This window comes from Neofelis nebulosa, chromosome 4 (genome assembly GCF_028018385.1).
Source record: "Neofelis nebulosa isolate mNeoNeb1 chromosome 4, mNeoNeb1.pri, whole genome shotgun sequence".
NCBI lineage: Eukaryota > Metazoa > Chordata > Mammalia > Carnivora > Felidae > Neofelis > Neofelis nebulosa.
In genome coordinates, this window is record NC_080785.1 from 168,109,137 (window position 1) to 168,131,337 (window position 22,201).

General features: G+C 42.2%; 1 protein-coding gene across 2 annotated transcripts; it reads right to left on the minus strand.

The window, feature by feature from the left end:
- Nucleotides 1–12,709: 12,709 nt before the first annotated feature.
- On the minus strand, nt 12,710–21,658 carry LOC131510831 (zinc finger protein 791-like). Of its 2 annotated transcripts, XM_058728412.1 has the most exons (4): nt 19,136–21,658; nt 15,893–15,950; nt 15,219–15,474; nt 12,710–15,074 (listed from the first exon to the last, which is right to left on the minus strand). In XM_058728412.1, the coding sequence occupies exons 1-4, from the start codon at nt 19,302–19,304 to the stop codon at nt 13,776–13,778; spliced, it is 1,782 nt and encodes a 593-aa protein (XP_058584395.1). In that variant the 5' UTR covers nt 19,305–21,658; the 3' UTR covers nt 12,710–13,775. The 2 variants fall into 2 exon arrangements, with proteins under 2 accessions (XP_058584395.1, XP_058584394.1); XM_058728411.1 differs by having other exon boundaries at nt 12,710–15,474.
- Between the last annotated feature and the right edge of the window lie 543 nt (nt 21,659–22,201).

The window sequence follows — 22,201 nt, forward strand, 5'->3', positions numbered from 1 at the left end:
AAGGAGAAAGGAGAGGATTTCAGTACCATTAGAAGTCTATAAACAGGGGAGCACAGAGTCGGAAAGTTTGCAGCTCAATACCTGGTGGTGCTCTGGTGGGAAGGGAGAATCCCCAGGAGCAAATAGCGAGGTACTGGGGGTCCTCGGACCATATGGGGAGAGGCAGGTCCCCTGCCAGGAGGATGTATGGTAGAGGCCATGCAGCTTCCTCACAGGCAAAGGTCTCAGCAGACCCCATATTTCACCCATGTTTGCTGGTATTGGAACAAGGACGTTAGGGGGCATGAGGGAGCAGTGAAACGTGGCGTCAGATGTATGTTGTCATTTACCATAGTCCCCGAACCACTGCTGCTACATGATAATGCTAAATTTTTCTGGGGCGGACTGGCACCAGCCACAGTCTCTCAGCATCTGCAGCAGCACAGTCATGTGAACATTCCTGGGGGTAGGCTGGCACCCGGCCATTGCTCAAGGATACACTCCCCAGAGGGTCAGAGCAGGTTCAAGCCTCAGGGCCCTCAGAAGTGAGGGATTTGGAAACACAGCCCCATCTGAGATAAAATTCGGGAGGGAGGTGCTGCTTGGCAGGCTGAAGGCTTGGTTGCAGACAGTGTAGAAGCGGTGAGTAGATGGAAGCCAGAGACAAAGGAGGGATGCTTGGTTGCTAGTCGGCGAGAGCAGAGTTCTGATCCTAGAGACTGGGAAGCTGGGTGACACCATTTTCACCTCTCCTGAGCATGCACATACACATACACATGTGACACACCAATCCACCCCCAGTAAGCTAAGCAGCACCACCTAGTGGAGTACAGAGCCATTACACCAAGCCCGGTCCAACTATACCAACCAAGCCCTAGAGGACCACCACAAGTCTCTCTGCCTGCTTAGTGTACAGACTATAAAATGCTTCATAGTTTGACTTCTAGGGGAAACCAATGTAATTTCATTCAGATTTCATTCTGATTGCTGGTCCATCTATTCATTTTTTTTCTTTTCTTACTCTTGAACAGAAAGAGAAAAAAATTATTTTTACTTTCCATTTTTATGAAGATTTTTCTATTTTTAATTTTTTTGTAAATTTTTAGTCTGTTTTACTTTCTTAATTTTATTTTACTGTATACATCCTTTTAAAATTTTTAAAGTTTTCTTTTTTTTCCTTTCCTTTTTTTCTATATTCTATCAAGCTTCTTTCAACAACCAGATCAAAACACACTTAGAATCTAGCTTCCTTTATTTGACTTTTTTGTGTTGTTTTTAATTTTTAATTTAATTTTTTATTTTATTAATTATTTTTCTTCCTCCAAAATGACAAAATCAAGGAATTCACTCCAAAAGAAAGAACAGGAAGAAATGACAGCCAAGGACTTAACACAGATATAAGTAAGATGTCTGAACTAGAATTTAGAGCCATGATAATAATACTAGCTTGGGGTGAAAAAAAAAGTAGAATACCTTTCTGCGGAGATAAAAGAAGTAAAATCTAGTCAGGACAAAATTAAAAATGCTATAACTGAGATGCAATCTCAATGGTTCCCACAGCAGCAAAGATAAATGAAGCAGAGCAGCAAATCAGCAATATAGAAGACAAACATGGAGAATAATGAAGCAAAAAACAAGAGGGAAACTGAGGCAAAAGAGCATGATATAAGAATTAGAGAACTCAGTGACTCATTAAAAAGGAATAACATCCAAATCATAGGGATCCCAGAAGAAGAGCAAGAAAAAGAGGTCGAAGTTTTGTGTGAGCAAATCATAGTGGAAAACTTTCCTAACCTGGGGGAAGACAGACATCAAAATCCAGGAAGCACAGAGAATTCCCATTAGAGTCAACAAAAACTGACCATCAACAAGGCATATCATAGTCAAATTCACAAAATATGCAGACAGGGAAAGAATTATGAAAGCAGCAAGGGAAAAAAGTCCTTAACCTGTAAGGAAAGACAGATCAGGTTCGCAACACACCTAGCCACAGAAACCTGGCAGGCCAGAAAGAAGTGGCAAGATATATTCAATGTGCTGAATCAGAAAAATATGCAGTCAAGAATTCTTTATCCAGCAAGGCTGTCATTCAAAATAGAGGAGACATAAAGAGTTTCCCAGAGAAACAAAAACTAAAAAAGCTCATGACCACTAAACTAGCCCTGCAGGAAGTTTTAAGAGGGACTCTCTGAGGAGAGAAAAGACAAAACAAAACAAAAACACCAAAAGCAACAAAGACTAGAGAGGACCAGAGAACACCATCAGAAACTCCAACTCTACAGGCAATACAATGGCAATACATACCTATCTTTCAGTACTCACTCTAAATGTGAATGGACTAAAAGTTCCAACCAAAAGACATAGGGAAACAGAATGGATAAGAAAACAAGATCCATCTATATGCTGTTTACAAGAGACCCATTTTAGACCTAAAGACACCTTCAGATTGAAAGTAAGGTGGCGGAGAACCATCTATCATGCTAATGGTTGCCAAAAGAAAGCTGGAGTAGCCACAATTGTATCAGACAATCTAGATTTTATTCATTTATTTATTAACATTTATTCACTTTTGAGAGACAGAGCACAAGTCGGGGAGGGGCAGAGAGAGAGAGAGAGAGCCAGAATCGGAAGCAGGCTCCAGACTCCGAGCTGCCAGCACAGAGCCTGACACAGGGCTTGAACCATGAAGTGTGAGATCATGACCTGAGCTGAAGTTGGACGCCCAACCTACTGAGCCATGCAGGCGCCCCAGACAATCTAGATTTTAAAATTAAAGTGTAACAAGAGATTAAGAAGGGCATTATATCATAATTAGGGGGTCCATCCACCAAGATCTAACAATTGTGAACATTTATGCCCCTAACGTGGGGCACCCAAATATATAAATCAATTTACCACAAACATAAAGAAACGCATTGACGATAATATCATAATAGTAGGGGACTTTAACACCCCATTTACAACAATGGACAGAGCATCTAAGCAGAAACTCAACAAGGAAACAATGGCTTTGAATGACACACTGGACCGGATGGACTTAACAGATATATTCAGAACTTTTCATCCTAAAGCAGCAGAATACACATTCTTCTCAAGTGCACATGGAACATTCTCCAGAACAGATCACATACTGGAACACAAATCAGCCCTCAAAAAGTACAAAAAGATTGAGATCATACCATGCATATTTTCAGACCATAGAGCTATGAAACTTGAAATCAACTACAAGAAAAAAATGGAAAGACAACAAATACTTGGAAACTAAAGAACATACTACTAAAGAATGAATAGGCTAACCATGAAGTTAAAGAGGAAATTAAAAAGTACATGGAAGTAAATGGAAATGATAATACCACAGCCCCAAACCTCTGGGATGCAGCAAAGGCGATCATAAAAGGGAAGTATATAGCAATTCAGGCATTCCTAAAGAAGGAATAAAGGTCTTAGATACACAACCTAACCTTACACCTTAAAGAGCTGGAAAAAGAACAGCAAATAAAATTCAAAACCAGCAGAAGATGGGACATAATAAATATTATAGTGGAAATCAATGCTATTAAAATAAAACAGGCAAGCAAACAAACAGTAGAACAGATCGATGCAACCAGGAGCTGGTTCTTTGAAAGAATTAACAAAATTGATAAACCCCTAGCCAGATTGATCATAAAGAAAAAGGAAAGACCCAAATAAATGAAATCACAAATGAAAGAGAGATCATAACCAACACTGCAGAAATACAAACAGTAATAAATGAATATTATGAGCAATTAGATGCCAATAAAATGGGCAATCTGGGAGAAATGGACAAATTCCTAGAAACATATAACTACCAAAACTGAAACAGGAAGAAATAGAAAATTTGAACAGACCCAAAACCAGTAAAGAAGTTGAATTAATAATCAAAAATCTCTAGGAGCACCTGGGTGGCTCAGTTGGTTAAGCATCTGACTTCAGCCTAGGTCATGATCTCACCATTCCCGAGTTCAAACCCTGTGTTGGGCTCTGTGCTGACAGCTAAGAACCTGGAACCTGTTTCAGATTCTGTGTCTCCCTCTCTTTCTCTGCCCCTCCCCCACTCATCTCTCTCTCTCTCTCTCTCTCTCTCTCTCTCTCTCTCTCTCTCAAAAATAAACAAACACTAAAAAAAAAAATTCTCCCAAAAAAAACAGAGTCCTGGGCCAGATGGCTTTTCAGGAGAACTCTACTAAACATTTAAAGAGTTAACACCTATTCTGTTGAAGCCATTCCAAAAAACAGAAAAGGAAGGAAAACTTCCAAACTCATTCTATGAGGCCAGCATTACCTTCATTCCAGAACCAGACAAAGACCCCCTAAAAAGGAGAGCTACAGACTAATTTCACTGATGAACACAGATGCAAAAATTCTCAACAAGATACTAGCCAAATGGATCCAACAATACATTAAAAGAATTATTCACCATGATCAAGTGGGATTTATACCTGGAATGCAGGGCTGGTTCAATATCCACAAGTCAATGTGGTACATCACATTAATAAAATAAAGGACAAGAACTACATGATCCTCTCAACAAATGCAGAGAAAGCATTGACAAAATACAGCATCTTTTCCTGATAAAAACCCTCAAGAAAGCAGGGATAGAAGGATCATACCTCAAGACCATAAAAGCGATATATGAGAGACCCACTGCTAATAACATCCTCAATGGGGAAAAACTGAGAGGTTTCCCCCTAATGTCAGGAACACGACAGGGATGTCCACTCTCGCCACTGTTATTCAATATAGCATTGGAAGTCCTAGCCTCAGCAATCAGACGACACAAAGGAACAAAAGCCATCCAAATCGGCCAGGAGGAAGACATACTTTCACTCTTTGCAGATGATGTGATTCTCTATATGGAAAACCCAAAAGATTCCACCAAAAAACTGCTAGAACTGATCCATGAATTCGGCAAAGGCACGGGATATAAAGTCAATGCACAGAAATCAGTTGCATTTCTATACACCAATGAAGTAACAGAAAGAGAAATCAAGGAATTGATCTCAATTTAAAATTGCACCAAAACACATAAAATACCTAGGAATAAACCTAATCACAGAGGTGAAAAATCTATACACTGAAAACTATAGAAAGCTTATGAAAGAAATTGAAGAAGACACAAAAAATGGAAAAATATTCCATGCTCATGGACAGAACAAATATTGTTAAAATGTTGATAGTACCCAAAGCAATCTACATATTCAATGCAATCCCTATCAAAATAACACCAGCATTCTTCACAGAGCTAGAACAAACAATCCTAAACTTTGCATGGAACCAGAAAAGACCCCTAATAGCCAAAGCAATCCTGAAAAAGAAAACTAAAGCTGGAGGCATCACAATCCCAGACTTCAGGATGTATTTATTACAAAGCTGTAATCATCAAGACAGTATGGTACTGGTAGAAGAACAGACACTCAGATCAATGGAACAGAGTAGAGAACCCAGAAATGGACCCACAAACATATGGCCAACTAATCTTTGACAAAGCAGGAAAGAATATCCAATGGAATAAAGACAGTCTCTTCAGCAAGTGGTGCTGGGAAAACTGGGCAGCGACATGCAGTAAAATGAACCTGGACCACTTTCTTACACCATCCACAAAAATAAACTCAACATGGATGAAAGACCTAAATGTAAGACAGGAAGCCATCAAAATCCTTGAGGAGAAAACGAGGCAAAAACCTCTTTGACTTCAACCACAGCAACTTCTTACTCAATATGTCTCCAGAAGCGAGGGAAACTAAACCAAAAATGAACTATTGGGACCTCATCAAGATAAAAACTTGGAAACAATCAGCAAAACTAAAAGATAACTGATGGAATGGGAGAAGACATTTTCAAATGACATATCAGATAAAGGGTTAGTATCCAAAATCTATAAAGAACTTATCAAACTCAACACCCAAAAAACAAATAATCCAGTGAAGAAATGGGCAAAAGACATGAATAGACACTTCTCAAACTTTTCAAAAGACATCCAGGTGGCTAACAGACATATGAAAAAATGCTCAACATCACGGAAATACAAATCAAATCAATACAAACACAAATCAAAACCACAATGAGATACCACCTTAAACCTGTCAGAATGGCTAACATTAACAACTCAGGCAACAACAGATGTTGTCAAGGATGTGGAGAAAGGGGAACTCTTTTGTACTGCTGTTGGGAATGCACACTGGTGCAGCCACTCTGGAAAACAGTATGGAGGTTCCTCAAAAAATTAAAAATAGAACTACCCTATGACCCAGCAATTTCACTACTAGGTATTTATCCAAAGGATACAGGTGTGCAGTTTCAAAGGGACATATTCACCCCAATGTTTATAGCAGAGCTATCAACAATAGCCAAAATATGGAAAGAGCCCAAATGTCCATCAACCGATGAATGGATAAAGAAGATGTGGTGTGTGCATATACACACACATATACATACATACATACATACATACATACATACATACATACATACAATGGAGATTACTCAGCAGTCAAAAGGAACGAAATCTTGTTTTGAGAAGAATGCTCGTGCAATTTTGATTGGGATTGCATTGAATGTGTAGATAGCTTTGGGTAGTATTGACATTTTGACAATATTTATTCTTCCAATCCATGAGCATGGAATGTTTTTCCATTTCTTTATGTCTTCTTCAATTACCTTCATAAGCTTTCTATAGTTTTCAGCATACAGATCTTGTACATCTTTGGTTAGATTTATTCCTAGGTATTCCATGCTTCTTGGTGCAATTGTGAATGGGATCAGTTTCTTTATTTTTCTGTTCCTTCATTATTAGTGTACAAGAATGCAACTGATTTCTGTACATTGATTTTGTATCCTGCAACTTTGCTGAATTCATGTATCAGTTCTAGCAGACTTATAATATCATGTCATCTGCAAAAAGTGAAAGCTTGACTTCATCTTTGCCAATTTTGATGCCTTTGATTTCCTTTTGTTGTCTGATTGCTGATGCTAGAACTACCAACACTATGTTAAACAACAGCAGTGACAGTGGACATCCCTGTCGTGCTCCTGATCTCAGGGGGAAAGCTCTCAGTTTTTCCCCATTGAGGATGATGTTAGCTGTGGGCTTTTCATAAATGGCTTTTATGATGTTTAAGTATGTTCCTTCTATCCCGACTTTCTCGAGGGTTTTTACTAAGAAAGGTTGCTGAATTTTGTCAAATGCCTTTTCTGCATCGATTGACAGGATCATATAGTTCTTATATTTTCTTTTATTAATGTGATGTATCACATTGATTGATTTGCGAATGTTGAACCATCCCTGCATCCCAGGAATGAATCCCACTTGATCATGGTGAATAATTCTTTTTATATGCTGTTGAATTCGATTTGCTAGTATCTTATTGAGAATTTTTACATCCATATTCATCAGGGATATTGGCCTATAGTTCTCTTTTTTTGAGAAAAAAAAAGTCTCTGTCTGGTTTAGGAATCAAAGTAATACTGGCTTCATAGAATGAGTCGAGATTCTTCTCAAAACTAGAACAAGCAATCCTAAAATTCATATGGAACCACAAAAGGCCCCGAATAGCCAAAGTAATTTTGAAGCAGAAGACCAAAGCAGGAGGCATCACAATCCCAGACTTTAGCCTCGACTACAAAGCTGTCATCATCAAGACAGCATGGTATTGGCACAAAAACAGACACATAGACCAATGGAATAGAATAGAAACCCCAGAACCAGACCCACAAACGTATGGCCAACTAATCTTTGACAAAGCAGGAAAGAACATCCAATGGAAAAAAGACAGTCTCTTTAACAAATGGTGCTGGGAGAACTGGACAGCAACATGCAGAAGATTGAAACTAGACCACTTTCTCACACCATTCACAAAAATAAACTCAAAATGGATAAAGGACCTGAACATGAGACAGGAAACCATCAAAACCCTAGAGGAGAGGGCGCCTGGGTGGCTCAGTCGTTGAGCGTCCGACTTCAGCTCAGGTCACGATCTCACGGTTCGTGAGTTCGAGCCCCGCGTCAGGCTCTGGGCTGATGGCTCAGAGCCTGGAGCCTGCTTCCGATTCTGTGTCTCCCTCTCTCTCTGCCCCTCCCCCATTCATGCTCTGTCTCTCTCTGTCTCAAAAATAAATAAACATTAAAAAAAATTTAAAAAAAAAAACCCTAGAGGAGAAAGCAGGAAAAGACCTCTCTGACCTCAGCCGCAGCAATTTCTTACTTGACACATCCCCAAAGGCAAGGGAATTAAAAGCAAAAATGAACTATTGGGACCTTATGAAGATAAAAAGTTTCTGCACAGCAAAGGAAACAACCAACAAAACTAAAAGGCAACCAATGGAATGGGAAAAGATATTTGCAAATGACATATCGGACAAAGGGCTAGTATCCAAAATCTATAAAGAGCTCACCAAACTCCACACCCGAAAAACAAATAATCCAGTGAAGAAATGGGCAGAAAACATGAATAGACACTTCTCTAAAGAAGACATCAAGATGGCCAACAGGCACATGAAATGATGCTCAACATCGCTCCTCATGAGGGAAATACAAATCAAAACCACACTCAGATATCACCTCACGCCAGTCAGAGTGGCCAAAATGAACAAATCAGGAGACTATAGATGCTGGAGAGGATGTGGAGAAACGGGAACCCTCTTGCACTGTTGGTGGGAATGCAAATTGGTGCAGCCACTCTGGAAAACAGTGTGGAGGTTCCTCAGAAAATTAAAAATAGACCTACCCTATGACCCAGCAATAGCACTGCTAGGAATTTACCCAAGGAATACAGGAGTACTGATGCATAGGGGCACTTGTACCCCAATGTTTATAGCAGCACTCTCAACAATAGCCAAATTATGGAAAGAGCCTAAATGTCCATCAACTGATGAATGGATAAAGAAATTGTGGTTTATATACACAATGGAGTACCACGTGGCAATGAGAAAGAATGAAATAGGGCCCTTTGTAGCAACATGGATGGAACTGGAGAGTGTGATGCTAAGTGAAATAAGCCATACGGAGAAAGACAGATACCATATGGTTTCACTCTTATGTGGATCTTGAGAAACTTAACAGAAACCCATGGGGGAGGGGAAGAAAAAAAAAAGAGGTTAGAGTGGAAGAGAGCCAAAGCATAAGAGACTCTTAAAAACTGAGAACAAGGGGCGCCTGGGTGGCTCAGTCGGTTAAGCGTCCGACTTCGGCTCAGGTCACGATCTCGCGGTCCGTGAGTTCGAGCCCCGCGTCGGGCTCTGTGCTGACCGCTCAGAGCCTGGAGCCTGTTTCAGATTCTGTGTCTCCCTCTCTCTCTCTGCCCCTCCCCCGTTCATGCTCTGTCTCTCTCTGTCTCAAAAATAAATAAACGTTAAAAAGAAAAATTTTAAAAAAAAACAAAAACTGAGAACAAACTGAGGGTTGATGGGGGGTGGGAGGGAGGGGAGGGTGGGTGATGGGTATTGAGGAGGGCACCTTTTGGGATGAGCACTGGGTGTTGTATGGAAACCAATTTGACAATAAACTTCATATATTGAAAAAAAATTAAAAAATAAAAATCTTAAAAAAAAAAGAATGAAATCTTGCCATTTGGAACAACATAGATGGAACTAGAGGGTGTTATGCTAAGCAAAATCAGTCAGACAGAGAAAGAGAAATATCGTATGACTTCACTCATATGTGGAATTTAAGATACTAAACAGATGGACAAAGGGGAAGGGAGGCAAAAATAATATAAAAGAGGGAGGGGAAAAACACAAAAGACTCTTAAATATAGAGAACAAACTGAGGGTTGCTGGAGAGGGTTGTGGTGGGGGGATGGGTTAAATGGGCAAGGGGCATTAAGGAGGACACCTGTTGGGATGAGCACTGGGTATTATACGTAGGGGATGAATCACTGGATTCTATTCCTGAAACCATTATTGCACTATATACTAACTAACTTGGATATAAATTTAAAAATAAAATGAGAAAATTCTCACTTTTTACTGACAGCATATGAAATCTCTCCACACAAAAATTTTAAAAAGTGTGGCTTCTGGTATTATTACAAAGAGCCAGGATTTTGGAAAAAATCTTCTTCAAATGTAAGCACTCCATCCACCCGCATCCCTCCACCTGGTCTTTCTGACATCCTCCTCATTCCCAGTGACAGGGCTCCAGGGAACCACAGGGGCTCTTCCCAGCTGTCCATCTTAATCAGCTTGTGGAACCACCTGCACATTGGGAATGAATCTCTGTCCTTGTTGACACCAGAAGTACACTCTTGGTGCCCAAACCCCTGCTGTAATGCAGCCCCTGCCTGGAAGGATTAATATAGTTCCAGTATTTGGGGGAGGGAGGGTGTCTAAAAAAAAATCTGAACAAGTTCCTGTCTGTGAGCCTATTCCTTTTGTCTAGGACATTTGCGAGAAACTCACCGTCTTTTTCTCCCTTCTTCCTCTATTCACGTATTAGGCAGAGATTTCTTACAACAGGATCATGACAGAATTTCTTTCCTCCAAAAGGGAGACATAATTCTTTTTTTTTTTCAACGTTTTTTTTTAAAATTTATTTATTTTTGGGACAGAGAGAGACAGAGCATGAACGGGGGAGGGGCAGAGAGAGAGTGAGACACAGAATCAGAAACAGGCTCCAGGCTCCGAGCCATCAGCCCAGAGCCTGACGCGAGGCTCGAACTCACGGACCGCGAGATCGTGACCTGGCTGAAGTCGGACGCTTAACCGACTGCGCCACCCAGGCGCCCCGAGAGACATAATTCTAAACTTTGACAGTAGTAATCAGATTAACCAACCAGGGAGATCAAATGACCCTTGAACACATTTTATCAGCACTAGAGTGGAATCTGGGGACACTAACCATTTCTTTCAACTGGATCACCTACCATCGTCTTTCTGGGAAGCATCCTCAACTGATATTGGCAGAATCGTAGTGTAGCTGCTATGAATATAAAATTGTATTTTTCAAACCCTCCTGGCAGAATGGAATGAGACAATATACTACAAATAAAGAGGCTCTTCAGGGCATCAGGCCCATCCTAAGAACAGAAGGCTCAGGTGCTCAGAATCCCCTATACTGTTTCCTGAAGTGCCTCCTTTACGTGGCAGAACCTAATGGATGATAACGGATGTCTGTCCAAGACGTCTCAGCAATGAATAACATCTTTATCCCTCCAAACTCTGTTGTTCTTAAGCCCTATTGGCTACTGGCATGCACTGCCACTGAGAGCAAATTCTTCAGACCACATTTGGATCCAAAGAAAACTCATGACAACTGAATGCTGACACGTCCCCTTTTGACTCCCCATGGCATTTTACATGCCACTCCTCTAAACAATAAAGATTTTTCATAGTTTACTGATGTGTTTTTTTAAAAAGGAGGAAAACAGTAAATATTAGGTTGGGTATGCTTTTGCAAATCCTTTTTTTTTTTTTAATTCCATTTTATTATTTTTTTACATTACCTCTACACCCAGTGTGGGGCAAAAACCCACAAGTCCAAGACTAAGAATTACATGCTCTACTGACCGAGTCAGCCAAGTGCCCTGCAAATCCTTTTAAAGGTACCAAGGTGGCAATACTTTTCCCTTTGAATGTCCAGCCCCATAGGATGTTACATACCGTTACATGACCAAATATCATAGTCAAGGGTAAAACCACAAGCATTTCGTCCCATAGTTGGAATGACTTTGGGGTACCTCAGAACTGTGGAACTTTATGGAAACAGCAAGGGTTTTTTTTGTTTTTGTTTTTGGTTTTTTGGGTTTTTTTCTTACCTCTATTAAGGATAAAACCGAAGGGGCTCCTATGTCCAGAATTTACCAGATACCATATTTTGGTCGACTGATCTGGCTGATATCAAGGGTACTGGTCTTTCCAGACACCCCCTGGGGGCCAGAGGAAAGCACCCCACTGGTATTTCCACCACAATCACTGCTTTCGGAAATAAGCAGGCAAACCTGAGTCATGGTCCAAAGGGATGTCCCTGCACACTGAAGAAAAAGTTCTCACTTAGAGTGGACATGCAAGGCTCTCTCTGCCAGCAAAACAGCACCAGGAGCAAACTGCATAGTCTTTATTTCCTGTTCGCCAGGAATAAACATCAAAGAATGTCAAAGCACGGGAGGAAAACACAAAGAGCCTCCGGACATAGACCACACACACATCCGGTGTTTACATGAAAGCACGTAGGGAAGATGTGCGGTTTTGAAGACTGCCAGACGACTACAGTGGGTCTGTTCCCTAACTGGCTCCTGGGAGATCATGGGACTCTGGATCTCACAGGGCTATTGGTGGACAGCCTTGAGCCCAGAACATCGCTGATGTTTCAGCATTTACCCCATTCACTTTCCCAGGCCTTGCAATCCACTCTCAAGAAATAACTGCACAAGGGATGTTCTTCTAGGTCATAATTTGGAACGAAATCAATCTAAGACAAGAACTAGTGCCAGAAAGATAAACCAATATCAGAACTTTAAAAATTGAAGAAAAAGGGGTGCCCAGGTGACTCAGTGGGTTAAGTGTCCAAGTCATGATCTTGATGTTTGTAAGTTCAAGCCCCGCGTTGGACTCTATGCTGACAGCTCGGAGGCTGAAGCCTACTTCAGGTTCCGTGTATCCCTCTCTCTCTCTCTGCCTCTCCCCCGCTTGTGCACGCGCTCTCTCTCTCTCTCTCTCACCCTACCTCAAAAATAAACATTTTTGAATTTTTTAAAAATTGAAGAAAATGAGAAAATTGATGTGAAAACATAACTTTTAATAATAAAGACTGAAAAGACGAGTAGACAGAATCAGGAAATTCCAGTATCCATAACAGAGGACAGAAAAGAACTTTCAACAATGAGGGGTCTAACATCATGAAAATTTATCAAGGACATTTTGGAATGTATAATTCAAGACATTCTTTTGTAAAAGTATATAAAGGTGTTAAGTACACACCAACAATAGACACATTTTTATCACCTCTAGGTCCAAAAGACATTATAATGGGAAAGAGACATGTTGTACAAAACCATGTGATTACTTCAAGTCTGAGGTAACATCTAGGTTGTACAGATAGAGAGGACAAAGAAGGCCACTTAAAACCATCAGTGTTCGTATCAGTGAGATGAACTAGGAAGTCATATACTTGGGATCCCAGTCAAGGAAGAGGCACCTGGAAAGTCAAAGCCATATTCACAACAATGAAAAGATTTCTCTCCTGCCTGAATTTTCATGAACAAAATACATGAAGTTCTATACCTGAAGTTTTCCCAAAATTGTGTGCATTCAGGATCATCTCCGTTGTACTGACTTGCATTTTCAATAAGATTTGAAAGGAGGGATGCCTGGGTGGCTCAGTCATTTGAGCATCTGACTTTGGCTCAATCATGACCTCATGGTGCATGAGTTCAAGCCCCACATCTGGCTCTATGCTGACAGCTCAGAGCCTGGAGCCTACCTCAGATTGTTTCCCTCTCTCTCAGCCCCTCCTCTGCTCATGCTCTGTCTCTGTCTCAAAAATAAACATAAAAAAATATTTGAAGGAAAAATAAATGCTTTCCTACAGTGTGGCTTTGCTCACAGATTCCCGGACAGGCTTTTCCATGGTGTTTAAGTGTGTAATGTTTCACATTACTGTGCTTGCACGTGTGTTCTTGAAGGGAAGAGGGACAACTGAAGGCTTTCCCACAGAGCGATCATTCATAAGGTTCTTCTGCCCAGGTCTACGAGACACTGGAAGGTCTTAACAGAGTCCTTACATACAGAGGCCTACTGTCCACTGTGCAGCCTCACGTGTTCTTGAAGGGAGCAGTGATCTGTCAAGGTCTCTCCCCAGGGTGCTTCTTCATATGCGCTCGAAGAGAGGAGGAGAACTTGTACACCTTCCCACACTTCTTACATTCATAGGATTTGATGGTGCTGTGTGTTTTCAAATGACTTTGAAAATTTTGCAGCTGACGGAAAGCTTTCCCACACTCCATACACTCAAAAAGTCTCTCCTCAGCATGTGTCCTCATGTGTGCTCCCAGGTTGGAAGGAGATGTGAAGGCTTTCCCACAGTGCTGACATTTACAGGGTTTTTCCCCAGTGTGTGTCCGTGCATGTATTCGTAGGTCTCTGTGATACCTGAAGGCTTTCCCACACTCCTGACATTCATAGGGTTTCACTACATTGTGTGTGGTCATGTGACGTTGAAAAGGTTGATGCTTCCTGAAAGTTTCCCCACACTCCTTACATTCCAAGTGTCCACCCACTGAGTGTCTTCTCGCAGTATGTAGTACAAGGGTGTGGTGTCGAATGAAGGCTTTTCCACAGTGCTGACATTTATAGGGTCTCTCCCCAGTGTGTTTCCTCACATGTTCTCGCAGGCATGAGTTATACCTGAAGGCTTTCCCACACTCCTGACATTCATAGGGTCTCTCCCCCGTGTGTATTGTCACATGCTCTCGCAGATTCCCAAGATATCTGAAGGCTTTCCCACATTGTTGACATTCATATGGTCTTTCCCCAGTGTGTGTCCTCATATGCACTCGCAGGTCTGTGTGATCCCGGAAGGCTCTGCCACATTGCTTACATTCATAGGGTTTCACAGTACTGTGAGTGGTCATGTGACGTTTAAAATGTTCATACTTTCGGAAAGATTTCCCACATTCCTTACATTCATAGGGTCTTTCCCCAGTGTGTGTCCTCATATGTACTCGCAGGTCTGGGTGATGCTTGAAGGTTTTGCCACACTCCCGACATTCATAGGGTTTCACTACATTGTGTGTGGTCATGTGACGTTCAAACTGTAGATGCTTCTTGAAAGTTTTTCCACACTCCTTACATTCCAAGTGTCTGTCCCCTGTGTGTCTTCTCCTAGGTACTAGAAAGGACTGCTGGCCAGGGAAGGATTTCCTACAGGGCTGATATTTATAGAGTTTCTCTGGAGTGTGAGTCCTCACATGTTTCTGTAGGCCTGACTTACACTGGAAGGCTCTCCCACACGCCTGACATTGATAGGTTCTCTCCCCAGTATGAGTTCTCACGTGATGTGTAAGATCAGAGTGACACATAAAGGCTTTCCCACACACGTCACATGCATGGACTCTCTGTACACAGTCATTTTGCACATGACCCTGAAAAGAAGAAACGCAAGTGAAAGCTTTTCCACATTTCTTGCACTCTAGAGATTTTTTACTACTCAGACTCTTTGCGTATGTCTCTGATGCTCTCCCGGTGTCCTGACCTTCATAGGGTTTCTCTACAAGGTCTGCACCCACCTGAGTGCTGAGGCTTGAGATGGAGCTACAGGCCGGCCCACATTCCTCACAGGGACTAGATTTGAGTCCTGGGTGAGATCTTCCCAGATTCCCTAGAAAAAAACCATCTGTGAGGGCTTCCCTACACTTAGCACATTCACAGGATTTGCCTCCAGTGGGACAGCCCTCATGCACAGTAAGACTTGTAATCGGGTTCAGGGTTTCTCCACATGGATCTCCTTCAATACGTTCACAGACACTCTCCACCAAAGGACTTCTGTTCAAAATAGGAAGGCACATTGTTAGGGAATAATGATTATAAGTGATCTCTTTATTACCTAATGATCTATTGATGTTTGTTAATCATTATTGGGTTACATGATGGATATTCTCAATGAATGAGTATGTTTTTAGCACTGTGTGCAAGGTTCCAAAGTGGAACAAGCTTCCTGTTCTCCCTGAGGACTCAAATAGAGTCAACATTCAGGGCTTCTTACATATGCTTTTCCCTGACCATTTTTTTCCAACTGAATTGTTTTTCAGATGATCAATAGGTAGAATGCATTCATAAAGGTTTGTCTTGTGAAAATTTCGACTACAGGATTGTTGCGCTAGGTTTGCAACTGTTCTCTAATTTCAGGTCAGTCTCACAATCGCCAACATCCCCCCCTTCCTCCCTTACAAGTGTCACTCACCTCAAAAGCCCTTCCTGCATTCGGGTCAAATCTCCACTGCTGTGAAATTTCTGCTTCTCTACAAACACAGAACAGGAATCATTTTTTGTATACATTAGTATTTTCACTCAGAGGCTCATTCTGCAAAGAATTCCACTGAGTCTTTGATCCACTCATTTTACCTTGACTGGGAGAAACTACAAGAATTGGGAGTCTAATTGAATTTCTCGGAAATGATCTGATATGTAAGGTAAGAAAACAGACCATGTATCTCTATTTATATACGGATCCCGAAATGTAAATGAACTTCATGAGGAAGAATGGTCGGGTGACCAAAAAATTCCGAGGACCCTTGTGACTCGGGACTTTGGCAATAATAGAGAAAGTGTCTGAAATGGCAGCCCGTTCATTCAAAAATACTTCAAACTAGATGGACACTAATGTGGAGGTAAGAATTATCAGAAGAGCCAAGTAGGAAGGAACTGGGCAAGATACACACATCCATACCCTACCTCTACAGGAAGACAGAAAGACTGGGCACATGGGTATGATGGATGAAAAGTCCAACAGGAAAGCCGGGTGAATGACAAATATCACCCTTCTCAAAAACAGAGTCATGTTTCTAGGGGATGTGTCCAAATGTCAATCCCTTGTCTGGAACCTGGTCCAACCAAGGGTTGATCAGTTCTGAAGGCACACAGGCCTTTGGTGAAGCCTTCCTACACTGCCCCAGCTGCCATTAGAGGTCAGGTGATGTGTGTGGCTGCTGGCCTGCCCCTGAGAAGAGCACAGCAGGACGGAGGACTTGAAGGACAACAAGCAATCTGGAAGATGGGCACTAACTTTAGTCTTCAGGGTCATTGATGACCGATAATTGGTGGCTTTTTATTATTTATTCATTTATTCATTCATTCATTTAATCATTCTTTTACTAGAAGCATACTGACCTATATATTAGTGTCAGGTGTACAATATGGTGATTTGACAATTACATACATTACAAAATACTCACCATAAAAAGTGTAATTGCTGTCATTATACACAACTATACAATTATTGACCATATTCCCTGTGCTCTACTTTTCCTTCTGGTAACTTATTTATTCAACAAGTGCAAATCTGTTCTTCTCAATCCCCTCCATGATTTCACCTGTCTCTCAATCCCATTCCAATCTCACAAACACCAATTTGTTCCCTAGAATTTTAAGACTGTCCCTATTTTCTGTTGTTTGTTCATTTTGTCATTTAGATTCCACATATAAGTAACGTGTTTTGTTTGTCTCTCTGTCGGACTTATTTACTTGGTATAATACTCTCTAGGTCCATCCACGTTGCCGCAAACATCACAAATTCGTCCCTTTTGTATTACTGAGGGATAGTCCCTTGTATGTAGATACCACATCTTCATTATCCATTCATCTGTTGAAGGACACCTGCATTGCTTCCCTATGTTGAGTACAGCGAGTAACAGTCCGGTGAACCAGAGGGTGCACATGTCTTATTGTGCTGGCTTTTTTTTCTTTGGTGAACTACCCAGAAGTGGAATTATGGGCTATATGTTAGGTTTCATTTTATTGTGGAAATTCCAAACTGTTTGCCAAGCTGGTTGCACCCATTTAAATCCCACCGACGAGGAGTTTCCTTTTCTCCACATCCTCACCAACACTAGTATTTCCTGTCTTTTTGACACTAGCCGTTCCGGCTGCTGTGAGGGGACAGCTCATGGTGGTTTTGATGTGCATTTCCCTAAGGATTAGTGATATTGAGCAGCCTTTCATGTGCCAAGTGGCCACCTCTATTATTTTCTGTGGGAAAATGTCTGTTATGTTTGCTATGTTCCCCTTTCAATTTTTTATTTTTCCTTTTGTTTCCCTTACCTGAAGGGATGATTCCACAAAAATAATGCTAAGGCTGATGTCCATGAGTTCAGTGCCTCCGTTTAGTCTTAAGACGTGTATGGGTTCAAGTCCTACACCGAGGTGTTTAATCCATACTGAGTTTCCTTTCAGGTAAGGGGTACAAAGCTGGCCCAGTTTCACCTCCTTGCAGGTAGCTGTCTCATTTTCCCAACACCACTTATTGAAGAGACAGTCTTAACCCCATTGTATATTTTCAGCTCCTTCTTTGTACATAATCTGGCCATATAAGCATGGGTTTATTTCTGGACTCTCTATTTTGTTGCCTTGATCTATGTGTCTATTTTTGTCCCGGTACTACACTGTTTTGCTTAGTACAGTTTGAAATCTGAGACTGTTGTATCTTCAGCTTTGGTATGTTTTCTTAAAATTGCTTTATTTGGAATCTTTTCTGTTTTCATAAAAATTTTAAAATTTCTTGCTCTAGTTCTTTCAAAAATATTATCTGTATATTGATGGGGATTGCATTGAATATGTAGAACACTTTTCATAGTATGGGCATTTTCAATAATATTAGTTCTTATAATCCAGGACAATGGTATACCTTTTATTATTGTGTCGTATTCAATTTCCTTTTTTTTAAGTATTTTTAAATGTTTATTTATTCTTTTTTGAGAGAGACAGAGCACGAGTGGGGGAGGGGCAGAGAGAGGGAAACACGGAATCCGAAACAGGCTCCAGGCTCTGAGCTGTCAGCACAGAGCCCAACGCAGGGCTCAAACTCACAGACCATGAGATCATGGCCTGAGCCAAAGTTGGATGCCCAACCAACTGAGCCACTGAAGTGCCCCTTCAATTTATTTTTTAAAAAATTTCTTAATATTTATTTTTGAAAGAGAGAGAGAAAGAGAGAGAATGAGTGGGGGAGGGGCAGAGTGAGAAGATGGCATAGAATCCGAAACAGGCTCCAGGCTGTGAGCTGTCAGCAGAGCCCAACGGAGGGCTCAAACCCACAAACCGTGAGATCACAACCTGAGCCAAAGTTGACACTTAACCAACTGAGCCACCCAGACGCTCCTTCAATTTCTTTCACTAAATGTTTATACCTCCTAAATATCTTTAAACTTCCTTAGTTACATTTAACATAGTATTTTATGGTTTTTGAGGTAATTTAACATGGGTTTGTTTTCTACATTTCTCTGCTATTTTGATAGTAGATACGGAAGCGCAACAGATTTTGGAATATTAATTTTGTGTTCTGCAAGTCTTCTAAATTCATGTATCAGTTCTAATAGTATTTGGTGAAGTGTTAAGGACATTCTATGTATTGTTTCATATCATTTGCAAATTTGACTTATTCTTCTTCCTCCTCCTGAAAAGACCAGTGAAGGTATGGAGCCATCCTTACCCACGGCAGACAGGTTCCTGCAGGTCTCCAGCATCACATCTCTGTAGAGCTTCCTCTGACCACGATTCAGCAAAGCCCACTCTTCCGGGGTAAAGTTCACAGCCACATCCTCAAAGACCACAGAGGCCTGAAACATACCACACACTCTATTGCAGCAAAGCTCCATCATCACCCGTGTGTGTGGGAGGATGAAGGGTGTGGGTTAGAGAATGAAGGGTGTGGGTGACAGGCAGGGAGCTGACTCCATTCCTAGGACCCCTGAGTCACAAGAGAGGGTGAGGACAACAGCTGACATAGACTTACACACACCCAATTTACTGGGTTATTTACACTGAGACAGATCTGAACAGATCAATACTGTACAGATTGAAACATGAAATATTCACTCAGATAACACAGGAATTGGAGGACACATGCTTGACTTGCTCTAAGACGATTATGCCTCATCATCGGCTCCAAGAACTGCAACCAGAATGTCAGGATGCTGTGGACACTCAGATTCCAGGGCTGCTTGATGGGAGCAGCTCTCGCCCTGGAAGGAACAAGGGCAAGAAGCCTGCTGGAGTCCCCTCTCTTCCGACAGAGGCAGACACGACCCTTTCCCCGGATTAGGTGGGCTCTGGGCACCGACACAGGCCAGGGCCCGGGCGCCTGGCACACCTGATGTGTAAGACGAGTCCGGGGCCTTAAGAAACGTGGAAGTCAGCAGGGCCACTCAAACTTTTAACCCAGGGCCCAGAATTCAAGGAAAAGGGCACCAGAAGGAAGAGTCCCTGAGGGATTGATGGGGACACAGCCACCGCTCACGTTAACACAGGAGGAAGAATCACAGTGTATGGACCGTTTTTAGACAACAGGCCTGAGTGATGGAAAGATACGCAGCAAAGGGCACAGCGAGCACACAGCTGAATGCACACGGGCTCCTGAGTGACCTGCCTCGAAATGGCCACAGGCCCTAACTAACCCCTGCATACTTACAACCGGGCACAGGTCCCACACAGGGAGCATTCCAAAGGTTCTCATGCTCCCTTGTGACCCCATAACTGTAGCCCCCAGCACCACCTCCCGGCAGATGGTCTCTTCTTTGCCGTCCTGCCCGCTGCTCCCTTGCAGGGTATTCAGTAAACTTCTATCTCCTCTGTTCTGTCTTGGGGGAATTCTCTCACCCCCTGAGCTGCGGGCCTCCCCCTGATCGGGTCGCCCCACATTTGATGGCCTTCACAGGGACCCTCTGCTGTACTGGGCCTCTCCTGGGATTTCCTAGGAATTTCTTGGGAGTTTCCCTTGGTAGACTGACTCTAGTGTTTTCTGGGCAGCTGACAACCTCCACCTGAGGTTCCTCCTTGGTGAGGATCCCAAGTCCCAGGGTGTGTCTATGGGGCACCCCTTGCCCAACAGGCTGAGGGATTTCCCCTCTTGCCTTCAGAGCGATCCCTCTCTCCTCTCCTTTGTCTTTTAACCCTTCAGGAGGTCTAACCCTAGGTCTAACTCAAACAAAGAGGCCAGGGTGGCTCCACACTCTGTCTGAAGGTGTGAGAGTGAACAGGTTGGACTGCCCATGCCTATGAAGGTGAAGGGCCCCTTTCCTCTGCTTTCTCACTCTGTCCCCCAAGGTCTGTTCCCAATATGTGGTGTAGTTGGCAACAGCAGCCCAAGCCGGGTGAATCTACACTTTACAGACTCAGCTGGGACCCTTTCCTAATGCTGGTGGAGTCTCAGCAGGCTTATTCTTTCAGACCCTTTCCTTAATTCCTTTGTTTCCATGTATCCAGCTGCCATCTTGATCTACAGGGAAACACATTCCTACAGGTCTCAGTGCTGAGTCCTCCCCTTTTTTTTTTTTTTGACCCACGTTGGCCACCGGGTGTGTGTCTCTCCCTAGAGCAGGGTACACCCCAGCACAGGTTTCTATTGTTATTTGTTGTGACACTCTCCTTGATCGCATGCCCCCAGTAAAGTCAGGAGCCCCACATAAGGACATAAGGCCCAGTCCTTCTTCAGGACAGTGCACACCCTGACTGAAATCTCGACCACAAGTCACAGCCTCATTCCCCTTGGTGGGACAACCCTTTGGGAATCAGCAGCAGATCTTTCCCAGTATGGGACAAAGTCCTCTATTCCTATACTCGCCTTTGGGCTGTATTTTTAAAAAGTGGATAAAACATGAACCCCAAGACCTGAGAAAAATCATCTCATCTTTCATGTCATGTGTCCTGGCCTCATACAAACTCCCAGATCAAGACATATGGCCCCACTACGCAACTTGAAGTCTTTTGCCAGAACTCCTCCAAATGCTCACAGGTCCCGTACCTGCAAGCCTTCATGTTCATGGCACTGTCCCCAAATCCCAACCTCTACAAAAACTGCAGAATGTGTCCTCCTCAGACACATGGCCCATCTGACCCTTTAGACATTCTAGATGACCTCTCTTGTATTCCACCCATTGGCTTTCCCCTGCCTCTACAGGAACAGGGGCTCTACTGGACTTAAATGGCCAACTTTAGATTTTTCCCATAGGTATCCCAGGTTAAAAAAAAAAAACAAAACAGTGGGCAACAAATTGACTCCTAGTGGACGCAGATGCAACATATTTGATTTTTTTTAAATTTTTAATGTTTGTTTATTTTTGAGAGAGAGAGAGAGAGAGAGAGAGAGAGAGAGAGAGAGAGAGAGATACAGAGCATGAGCAGGAGAGGGGCAAAGAAAGAGGGAGACACAGAATCCAAAGCAGGCTCCAGGCTCTGAGCTGTCAGCACAGAGCCCGACGGCAGGGCTCGAAGTCATGAACCATAAGATCATGACCTGAGCCAAAGTCAGACACTTAACCTACTGAGCCACCCAGCTCCCCTGGAATATATTTGATATTAAAGCTAATTTAAGGATGCTGATGTAACGAAAAGACATGATTTTAGAGTTATCCATACATATTTATTACATATAAAACTTTTATACTAAAGGTCAAATAAGCTCATGTTATCTCTGTTGCAGTTTGTAAATAAATGATGACTTAAAATCATGGTTAACTTTGTCTCAGAAAATTCTCATGGGTAATTTTTAAGATAGCTT